The sequence below is a fragment of the Micropterus salmoides genome, unplaced genomic scaffold (genome assembly GCF_014851395.1).
Source record: "Micropterus salmoides isolate LMB-PRFRI ecotype aquatic unplaced genomic scaffold, ASM1485139v1 Ms_hic_scaffold_2, whole genome shotgun sequence".
NCBI lineage: Eukaryota > Metazoa > Chordata > Actinopteri > Centrarchiformes > Centrarchidae > Micropterus > Micropterus salmoides.
In genome coordinates, this window is record NW_024041150.1 from 43448325 (window position 1) to 43459777 (window position 11453).

The window sequence follows — 11453 nt, forward strand, 5'->3', positions numbered from 1 at the left end:
AAGAACTGACAGATTCAGCAGACCTGCAGTTATCTGGGAGTTTGTTCCAGATATACGGAGCATAATAACTGAACGCTGCTTCTCCTTGTTTAGTTTTGAGTCTGGGGGCAGAAAGCAGACCTGATCCCAGACGACCTGAGAGGTCTGGATGGTTCATAACGAAGCAGAAGATCAGAAATGTATTTTGGCCCTAAACCATTTAGTGCTTTATAAACTAACAGCAGGATTTTGAAATCAATTCTTTGACATACATGAAGCCAATGTAAAGACCTCAGAACTGGAGTGATGTGATCCACCTTTTTGGTCTTAGTGAGGACTCGAGCAGCAGCGTTCTGAATCAGCTGCAGCTGTCTGATGGATTTCTTAGGGAGCCTGTAAGGACACTGTTACAGTAGTCGAGTCAACTGAAGATAAATGCATGGATAAGTTTTTCCAGGTCCTGCTGAGACATAAGTCCTTTAATCTAATCTAATAATTAAATAAATTAACAGACTTTGTCTCAAAAGAAAAGAAGGTAAGATGGATTATTGAATTTGAGTCTGTTATTAAATTAGCAAAATGTTACTAGGTGAACAAGTATTAGATAATTGTAACTACTTATTTTCCTTTAGACTTTGTTGAGTGAAAGTCTGATTCTAGTGTAGAAACCTCATCTCATTGTTTATTTATTATTTAAACACCTTGTTTTAAATGTCCCCTTCTGACTGGTTTTCTCTCAGAGTCCAGTTCATATCTTTCAGTGCAGTTTGTGTGAATAGCGTCAGAGTGGCATCGTGGAAAAATATCTCGTCACTCACAGAGACACCGCAGAACCTGACCAGAGGAAGGTAACCAGATGCATATAAAATCCTCCATGGCCTGGCCCCTCCACCTCTTTCTGAGTTTCTGAGTTTATGGTCCAACTCCAGTCGCCTCACTCGAGGAACATCCAGAGGGGACTGTGTTATTCCATTCAGGAAAACTGCGATTAGTCAGTCAGCCTTTTCTATTAAAGCTTCAAAAGAATGGAACAACATCCCAACGTCAATCAGAGAAATTAATAGTTATAATGTATTCTGCTCATCATTAAAACGTTGGCTCCTTAGCAGTCAAACATGCCAGCACTGAACTTCCAACTTCCAACGCCGCTTTATTGAGTCATCCTGCATGTTTTTATTTATTTAATATCGATACTGCTGCTTTTTAATGTTTATTCTGCCTCTTAAGCTTTGTACTATAACTGACTAATGTCTTTGACTGTGTTCTTAATATTGACTCTAGTGGTTTTATGAACTGTAGCTTGTGCTTTTATGTTCTGTCGCCTCCAGCTGCATTTCTACTTAAGCTCTGTAGCGCATGAACTCCTTGTTGCATGTTTGTTTTGGCATCTTATTCCTGCTACTGTAAGAAATATAATATAATATAAATGTTTATTGTATTTTTGCCAGCTGGGATTGGCTCCAGCCCCCCACAAACGTTTCAACGTTTCAAACGTTTACTTGCATTTGATGACATGATATCAGGCACCTCAACAGCTGCATCGGGTAAAAACTACATGTAACCTATTTGGCCTGAAACAGGGCTACAGCCAAGCCGTTGATATTAAACCACTGATTGCCTCTATTTCGCCGGGTGGGCTAAAAGCAGCCAAATAAGAGCTAAATCGTTGCTACAGATAGACCATGTGAATTTAATGACACTTAATATCTTTTTGATATTATTGACATTGCAAAAATAATATATCAACCATCTCAAGTGCTGCCAGGGAAAAAACACACTTTTAATCATTTTTGACTAAAAGTGGGCTACAAATAGCCGGTCTGTCTAGGAGCTAAATCGTGTCTATGCACATGTGAAAGAAATGAAACAAAAAACTTTGTAATCACTGTAGTAATCACTACTTTTAACATACAAAGCACCCAATTCTCATATAGAGGCTTTAAAACATTAAAGACTGATGAACACACCGTGTTTGCATGTGCACAGTTTAAATTTATTTGGATTAATTAGTTATAATACAAGTCTTTTATCAGGTCAGGGGTACAGAAGAGAGCTTGTCCTTGAAATTGGTGTTACAGAAAATAAATCAAGATAACATTATACAATTTAAGCATTGCAACAATGAAACATTTTAAAGGTAGGCAAAACAGGTAATCCAGCAAAACCAGTTTCTCAACAAACTGTGCATGATGATAAAGGCACTGATAATATAATCCAATCTAAAAGTTTCAGATAATCAGTAAATATTAATTTACGCTAACTCTAAGTTTAACAGCCAACATATTCATTTGTATTAATAATACATACAATGAATCTCAGATAAAGTATTCAGTAATAAATGTCATATGCATATACTAATGTCATCTTAATCATAGCAAAAGTTAAGGTATATAAAATTTGACAAGGAACAAAAAACATACTGGCTATATAATTATTAAAAAGCTTTAAGAGTGAAATGGTTTACATAATAAGAATCACAGCTAAGTAAGAATTTCTGAAAGATACGCTGGAATGATGATCAGTGATCAATTTCTGCTGTGTGCAGGATTTTTATATAAAATGCATCTAAATCTAGTTCAAAGACTAGGAAAATGGCACACTGAGCATTATTTTTCTTCATCTCAGGCTAAAAGGGCGTCTCCAGGACAGCTCGTTTTTCCTCTGATGTCAGCTGACCTTTGCACAGGGAGTCATGGATCTTCTGCCATGACTCAATCTCTGACCTCCAAAGTGCAGCTCTGGCTCTGATGAGCTGTGAGACTTCAGTCTCGCTGCCTTTGGCCAGACTGATGCTGTCTGTACAGATGAAGTAGATATCTAGGCCAAGGAAAAGACCACTGACTGCGATTTCACAGAACCTGGCTGCCTTGGAGAGTGCAAGTGACCCTTTGACTGCTACCTGACCGATATCTGAGATTTCACTTGTAATCAGCTCTTCAACTCTCAACAGCTTAGCAGCAGCGTCAACATCATCCTTCAGTTTAGTGCTTTTTTCCACAATACCACGAACTTCACCACCCAGCATGTCTACTCCCTTACCCACATCTTTCATACTTGGTTCTACATTGGGGACTGTTTGACTGGTCACGTCCTCCAGACAATCCTGGAGAACCTGCACATCCTTAATGAAGCTCTGGAAGACGTCACTGGCTCTCTTTTGTTGTGTATAGTTTACTCCGATCTCTGTGAATGTGGTGACAACACTGTTGACCCCACTGGTAATTCCCAGCGCTGTCCCACCTATTAACAGACCCAGGGACACTCCTGCTGTGAAAGGAATTAATGCCAAACCAACTATTGAAAGCACGCCTCCAACTGCCCCCACTGAGCTGCCTGCCACACTGGAGATCTTTGCCCCCTTATTCATCTCGTCTAGCTGAACAGCACACTCCTCCAGCTTGTGTAGAAACTGCAGCATCTCGGCCTGTCGCTTTCTGAACTCACTGGTGAAAACAGAACATGATTTCCCCTGAAACAAGAACACCATCCGGAAGTCCTGGTCCATCCTGATAGAGAGCAGAGAGAAAATTTAAGCTTGCTAATCAATTAGTTTTATATTAATTTATTAAGTTTTTAGGTTGAATGTAAAAAAGAAGGCAAATATCAGCTCTTTGTAGATCTTTAGCGTCTTTTAGCTAATTTTTTTTCTTCTCATTCTGTATTATTATTTGTATTGTGCTATTACTAGTATTATTCAACAAGCTTTATGATTCTGTGTAAACATCAGTATGGCTTTATTTGTTTCTACTTGATGTGTTTGAGGTTTAGGCCTCTCCAAAGCTGTCTTTATCATTGATTGAATATATCGTTCAGAGAGAAATAACAGTCTTCTCAAAGACCACGAGGGCACAGCTGCTTTCATGCGTAGGCGCACAAGCAACAGGTTCCTCAAAATCCTTGAGCTGCTGATTTAAAGCTAAATGAGTAAATGTGCATCAACAAAGATGAACGTCATGTTGGTTTCCTCCAGCTGAATATTTTCAACTCACTCGAATATGCATATTTCAAGTCACCCACTTTGCATTTTTTGTTTTCCCATGGGTGTTCCACATAAACTTGCGTCTGTTTTCGTCTTTGGATTGAGTTAGTATGTATTCGCTTCACGTGATAAATTCACTTTGTATTCTATGTGAACACGTAGTAGTACTTACCTGATTTTTTCAAGCTGATTAATGTGATGAAGCATCCTTTGTATGTCATCTTCAGACAAATCCACATCGAGGTCTAACGTCGTTTCTGTTGTCATTCTTAAGGGAAAATCACTAAAAAGGGGACAATCACTTATAATTTCTTGCAAAAAGCACCTTGGCATTTTTTACTTACATAATTTTAAGTATTCTTTCTTTAAATTAATAATGTTTTGGTTTTTAATATATTATTTAAGATTCATATTTAATAGCTCAAGATCATGGTTTGCAAATAACAATAATAATATTAATAAGACCTAAATACCTTTTCTCTAACTTGTCACAGATGCTCTGGGTGGTCTCAATGTATTTGTCCAGCTGATATGACAGCACTTCCACGTTCTGAAGTTTGGGAAGGAAGAAGACACTTGCATCTCTTTTAAACTTGAGGAGGAGTGGGCAGATTTGCCGTGCAGAAGAGATGACAACCTGAACCTGTTCACAGCTGATCCCTCTGGGCAGCTGTAACACTTGATTCTCCTTCTTGAACACATGAAGTGAGGTGACCGCCAGCTTCTCCACTGCATCCAGGAAGCAGTCGAGCTTCTTCAGGCCTCCCTGAGTGTCCTTTAGCACAGCAGTCAAGTCGTCCTTTATCTTCGTCAGCTCTGTCCTCCTTGCTTTGGTCCATTGAGGGAGGTCCTCACAGAATTCTGTAACTATGTTAATGTAGCTGAGTGTATCTTTGGTGTAGCACATTAAGGCCTCCTGTAGTTCATCCCTGCAACACAAATCAAAAATGTCTGTAGATCTATAGATTAATCTGTCATCCAGTTAGTGAAACATCAAAACAAATAAAAATGATCAGTCAGATGAGTCAGTCTCATATTACCATATTATTTTTTATTTTTTACAAAAGGTGGCAAACAAAAGATCAACACAACAAGACAATAGAAGTATAAGTATAAAGTTTGAAATAAATAAATAAAATAAAAATAAACTTGCAGTAAAATAAATAAAAGCCAGGATACAAACAAAAGTTTACCGAGGTTGCATGGCGGATAGAAAAAGTGACCTCGTCTTCAGCGTAAGTGTCCGTACAGTTGTTGCTTTTATATTTGATGACCTGAAGCAGCGGCTAAGGAATATAGAGGGAGAGATGGTTAAATATAGGGAAACCATTCAGAACCTTGTAAACTGGTAATAAAATCTTCAAATGAATTCAATAAAAAGAGACCAGAAGACAGTGATGCTAAAATAGGTATAATGTGCTCTCCTATACTTATATAAACTGAACTAGAGTTAAAAGTCAAGATGAGAGGACACTGACATATGAAACAATTTCTTTTCATTAGGAAGAGTAAGATATGGTCCAACTTTTGCAATATTTTTCAGGAGGAAAATGCAGTCATAATAAATAATAAATAATGGTCAATAAGACTTACTGAGGTTTAAGTCATTGTCTAAGATGACACTACTGCACCTCAGGTGAATCTATTATATCAACCACTGGATGGAAGGTATTTTTATTTATTTATTTTATTTAAATTATTATTTTAAGAATTTTCTACTACATCTCAGGCTTTCTTTGACATATTTCCTATATTTTGTACAGTGTGCTGTAGAATTTTGTATACTACACTGCGCAGAGGAATATCCGTGTGGATCTGCTGTGACAGGAAACTGAAAGACACAAAATTACCATAAAGAGACAAAGCAACTACAAACGAGATGCAGAAACCTAAAAAGCTATAAATATTTGTTTTCTTATTTTCTTACCTTTTCAATATATTTGTTTAACTTTTCCTGGCAGGGTTGGTCTTTCACACAACACCAAACTTAGCCTTCTTGTCCTTCAGCCCTGGAGGTATGAGAGCAGGAGTGAGATGAGAGGCAAAAATCCGTGATAACAAGCTAGTTTTTGAAAGAGGTTCTGGCAGACCCCAACTATCAAATGTCTCTAAAAGTTTCCTAGTCAGTCCCTCCAGTCCTCCTTCTTGCAGATTTGAGAGAGCAGGCCACTGAACATAACCTGGAATGAGTTCATTTAAACTGCCAGATTTCTGTTATCTATAATGAGGTATGAAGGCAGTGTGGATGTAAAATAATAAACACTTACCAGTCCGGAAGGGGAGAAGAAATGAAGAAAAAAAGAGAGGAAAAACTCTTTTCTTGAGGCCACCTAAAGAGAAACTTATTTATTTTTTTAAAAATGCTAAAAAGCTTTACAAAGTCTCACAAGACCCTATCTAAATGCTAGACTGAGCTCTTGATGATCAAAGAAGAAGATCCAAAAAGCCAACAAAGCAATAGGGTCAGCAACTTAAATAAAGAATTGGGAGGATGGACCTAACCCCTTTTCAAAACGTTCATTGGTTGCCAGAACATACATTAAAACCTCACGTCATATATGCTTCCTCTTTAGGAAGTGGTAGTAGTGTGGGTGCAGCTAACCCATTTCTATTTCAAATGTGGTATAATTGCCAGCTAAACATCATAGAATATATACATCAAATGTTCAGATATAGTTTAAGAATCAGTTTAGTATCTGATACAACAGGTCATGTCAAGGTTAAAGAGACCTTTGAATTAAATGATAGGTTGAAAACAGGCCTGAATTGCACTCAAGGAGAACCACATGTTGTTTTTCATGACCTAATAAGGCAAAAGAGTTGTTCATGACCAAGTTGTCCACCATTTTGTGCAACGTGGCAGGATGGGAAGATCCAAATCTGAGTTTTAATAAAGTTAGTGGATGTGTGAGCAGCCCTCAAAATTCTCAAAACATTATATTAGGGGCTGTAGTAATTAATTATGGTCTATGTGCAGAAAAACAATTGTAAAGAGTCACAAGTTTAAAGGAATTATTAGTTGTATAAAATGTTGTCGACACAGCTCACAGACTTGATACTGAGTGCGACATTTCGGGGAATTGGAGTCGAACAATTACTTCTACAGCTGTTTAAAACAAGGTTCAACTTTTAAGTAAACAAAGACAGGAAATGTGCGGTGATTAGACAGTTAGATTAAGCAAAGATAAGAGACTATTATAACTACGTAGCAATATGTTCATGTTAGTGTGTGTATTTGAATTGAATGTAATATGTTTTCTTCATTTGTGTTTCTATCAAATTTATAAGGTTACTGTAGGCAAACAGCTTAGAGGCTGCGGGAAACTGGGGAGGGTCTCCTTAAAAGGAAAATTTAATCTAAAGAAAATTACACAATGAAAATTAGGTGATACTTGTATTTGTGAACTCAAACAACACAGGAACCTAGTATATAGTAGTATAATGATGCAGATAGAAATCCACCATGTTGCGTATGTGGCTGTAATTGTGGGGGGTTTATATCTGAGTTAACACAGAGAGGCCAGTAGACTTTTTCCAGAGAGGTGGAGGAGGAGTCTCCAGTAATCTCTCTCTAAGAATTAGGAATTAAATCATTGAATCATCTAATATTAATAGAATGTAAAGTTAATGTCGAATGATTTCTAGAAGGCTAATCTGAGTGAATGTGAGGGTTTTGGATAATCTTTAGGATATTGGTAGGAGATTCCTTTGAGGACACTAAAGTGATCTCAAGTGCAATTCATTATTCATTATAACCTTATGTAATCTGTATCAATTGTCATTTTCATATTTTGTACCTTTTTCTTATGTAAATAAATTACTAAAAAAATCTAAAGATACAGACTTATGATTTCTGTTTCTCTGGTCTATTGTTGAGGGAAACCCAGCCAAGGAACAAAACCCCACAGGGGAACAGAAAGAGGGGCTCCTCAGATCTCTAAGAAAGAAGAGTCAGTAGTCAGGAGGAGATCTCACGGCACCTGTGATCTGCAATTTGTTTATACTATTACAGTTTTTTTTCAATTGCTAACCTGCATTGGTCAAAACTGAAGTCAAAACTCTTCACGCAGTCAACGAAACAGAAGTGTATATGGACCAAACTGTGAATCATTTTTATGGCTTTCACACAAAATGCATTCAATGACTACTTTCTCCAAAATCCATGCACTCTTTTCTCATTACTACTTCACCACCTGCAAAACACTGTACATCTGCAGCACATTTTTCAAGTCCAAAACTGTTAAACACATTCAAAACAGAATTATTGCAAATATCCTGCATTTTTGCAGCAACCAGTCTGAAATATATAGAAAATATTTTACATTTACGTACATTTTACGTTTACATCTATGTGTGTAGAGAAATGTTTGTAGTTTTATGAAATGGGTTTTACTGTAAAACTGCAAGCTGAGTGTAAAGCAGGAAATGTGCTTGTATGTTAGCAGAATTGTGGTTGGTGCTGTTGTGGTCATTGTTTCTCACGTACCAGTTTTACTGTGGAAACAACTGAGAAGAACTGAATTGCAGCACTGAAATTTCTGGAACTTTTTTTTCACAAGTAAATTGCTGAATGCAGTTTTTCTCAGTTGCTTTGGTACATTTCTACAATCATTCACAGATTCTTATTGACATCATAACAGATATCTTCATCAATTTACTGTAGCACACAAAAAAAAGTAATAGACATGTAGAAAAAATTGTTTGCACATTATTATGTTCAACCATTTTGCATGTAGCGACTTATGCAGTGAATTTATATCTAGATGTTTTGGGGGGTAAGACTTCTCAACAAAGAACCGGTATACTGTAATACATTGTGATCAACGTGACATACAGTAAGCAATTGATAATGTAGGAAACAGCAGACAAATGTACATGATAATTTGCATAAATGTGTCAAAGCATGTGCTGTTTACATATGATGTGCACAAGTGACTTGATGATGTGGAGGCTGAACAAGTAGAATTTTAATTCTGGTCTGAGAAATGTATCAAAGTGACTGAAAACAACTGTATTCTATAATGAAATACTGATTTATATGGAAATATCAGTCACATTTCACGGATAAAAGTTCAACAAATGTACGTAAAGCTTCCTGTTGTTAGTGTTTTGTAGGCCAGTGTGTTATGAGTGAGATTGTATGCTTTCTGAGTGGGTATTGTTGCCAGTGTTTTGGCTGAACGAGTTTATTTTGAGGCTTATATGAAGTGTTTTGGTGGTTTGAGTGACTTTTGGAGGTGAGATTAACTGTTTGGCCAGGATGCATGTTGGTAATGCAGACTGTGTGAAGAGTTTAGAAAAAGTCACTTCAGTTTTGACCGTTGCATCTTAGCAATTGAAAAAAACTGTAAGAAGCACAATCTATATACTCATATCTGTGTTAACTATTTTGTGTGTGTCGAATATTACAATATAAGTTCACTGTATAGTGTAGTGTACAGTGTTGGTTTTGTTTATTTGTGATTAAATGTCTGTTTTTCCTTAAGCACAGTGCCATGGGTGTGGCTGTAGTCTTATATTGAAAGGAGTTTTTCCCTGCAGACAGAAGAGTGTAGCTTCAAAAGTTAGTGCTGAAAAAGATTAAGATTAATTTCCTGTATTAGAAAACTAGGTTTTTTAACTGTTGTTTTGTGGAGTTTGGGTGTGATTGGTATTTCCCCTTTATGTAAAAGAAACGTATGTAAAAAAAAAACTGGTGACGTGTGTGTGTGTGTACTTAAATTGTGCCTGATTACAGTTTTTTTCAGTCGCTAACAAGCGCTTACCCATACTTCAGATACTTTTTCTAAACTCTTAACACAGAGTCACACCTACAAAACACAATTGGCCAAATGGATAATTTTCTTCTCAAAAACACATTTTGTTAAATATATACTAACTCTTCATTTCAAAATATAACACATTTTTCTCTGCACACACTATCTTTACCAAAACACTGGAAATCTGACTCAAAATGAAATTATTCTGTCAAAGAATTCCACTTGTTTTCACTTCACAAAGTACATGCAGTCAATCAAAGTACTCAAATCAAAATACTGGCTATTGTTGACATTACAAAAATTACATAGACTTTTATGTTTCAGTTTTACAGGTATTTGCATGCAAAACATGCAATCCACCGTTTTTACACTAAATTTCTTGGTTGGTAACTGTATGTCCACAGTAATGTTCACATTCAAAAGCATTCCAGTAAAAAGCAAATCCGTTTTTTTTTTCCTTTACTGTTTATTACAGGAGGTACAGTAGAAACACGGTATGATAGAACAGAAAAAGTTTTACAGTATTTCTTACAGTGAACAAAATATCCGTGAAACACACAAGACCATTCTGAACAAAAAAACAACAGCAAAAAGTCCAGATAAAAATTGGGGGAACTAAAAAAAAAAAAGCACAACATTGCTGTATCTAATCTCTGCGATCTTCAGGGTTAGGCCACATGTTTTCGTCAACATCACATCTGATATTATCCAAGGCGATGCACCTGGGATAAAACCGCTTGGTATGTCGGATCCACCCTTGACAATCCTGAACTGTGATGTCCCTGCAGCCAGCATCCATGGCTTCAAGGAGGGACATCTGGTCATGTGGCTGATGGTCATAAACCTTCCACCTCCATGCTGAAAAGAACTCCTCTATGGGGTTGAGGAAAGGTGAATAGGGTGGAAGGAAGAGACTTACCAGTCTTGGGTGAACTTCAAACCATGTTGTTATTGCTTGAGCATGATGGAAAGCCACATTGTCCCAGGTCATTACAAAGGTCCTCATGTTTTCACCCTCCCGATCCTGCTCTGGAACCAGGCGCTGGTGGAGATCATTGAGAAAGGCAAGGATGCGCTCAGTATTATAGGGTCCAACCTGACATCTGAGAAGGAATAATCCTGCATTTGCAATTGCTGCACACATGGTAATGTTTGCCCCTCTCTGTCCTGGCACATCAACTGTGGCCCTTTTTCCAATTACATTTCGTCCACGTCGACGCCTTTTGGCCAGATTGAATCCTGCCTCATCTATGTAAATGAATTCATGAGGGGCCTGGTTTGCCTCCAATTCCAAAACTCTCTGAAACAAAGTTTATGTAAATCATGTCATTACTGTAATCCATACTGTACTGTAACCTATTACTGTGTAGGTTACCTACTTGCAAAGTGCAAAGCTTATAGAACTGGACATTGAATTGAATATACACTATACCTGGACATACTGTCGTCGTAGCTCCTTGACTCTCTCACTGTTCCTCTCAAAGGGAACAGTGTAGAGCTGCTTCATCCGCACTCTGTGTTTGGACAATGTCCGCGTAATGGTTGTGAGGCTGATGCTATCGATGTTCTCATCTCATGGTCCTCCACAATTCTAGTCTGAATTTCACGCAATTTTATTGCATTGTTTGCAACAACTATTTCTACAATGGCAAGCTCTTGATCATTATTGAGGAGCTTTCCTCTTCCCCCAGAGGGTGGAAGACGTTGCATTCTTTAGAGGGACAAAAAAATTAAAC

General features: G+C 37.3%; 1 protein-coding gene across 1 annotated transcript; it reads right to left on the reverse strand.

The window, feature by feature from the left end:
- Positions 1 to 1958: 1958 nt before the first annotated feature.
- On the reverse strand, positions 1959 to 6388 carry LOC119911598. The gene is made up of 6 exons (XM_038730512.1): positions 6226 to 6388; positions 5886 to 5967; positions 5152 to 5244; positions 4432 to 4887; positions 4131 to 4241; positions 1959 to 3485 (listed from the first exon to the last, which is right to left on the reverse strand). The coding sequence occupies exons 3-6, from the start codon at positions 5160 to 5162 to the stop codon at positions 2606 to 2608; spliced, it is 1458 nt and encodes a 485-aa protein (XP_038586440.1). The 5' UTR covers positions 5163 to 5244; positions 5886 to 5967; positions 6226 to 6388; the 3' UTR covers positions 1959 to 2605.
- Between the last annotated feature and the right edge of the window lie 5065 nt (positions 6389 to 11453).

Excerpts from the sequence above, each read along its gene's own strand:
- LOC119911598 (XM_038730512.1), bottom strand. Across the intron at positions 4,242-4,431 it reads TGTGACAAGTTAGAGAAAAG|TGATTTTCCCTTAAGAATGA; the intron begins GTATTTAGGTCT and ends TCCCCTTTTTAG. Across the intron at positions 3,486-4,130 it reads AATCAGCTTGAAAAAATCAG|GATGGACCAGGACTTCCGGA; the intron begins GTAAGTACTACT and ends GCTCTCTATCAG.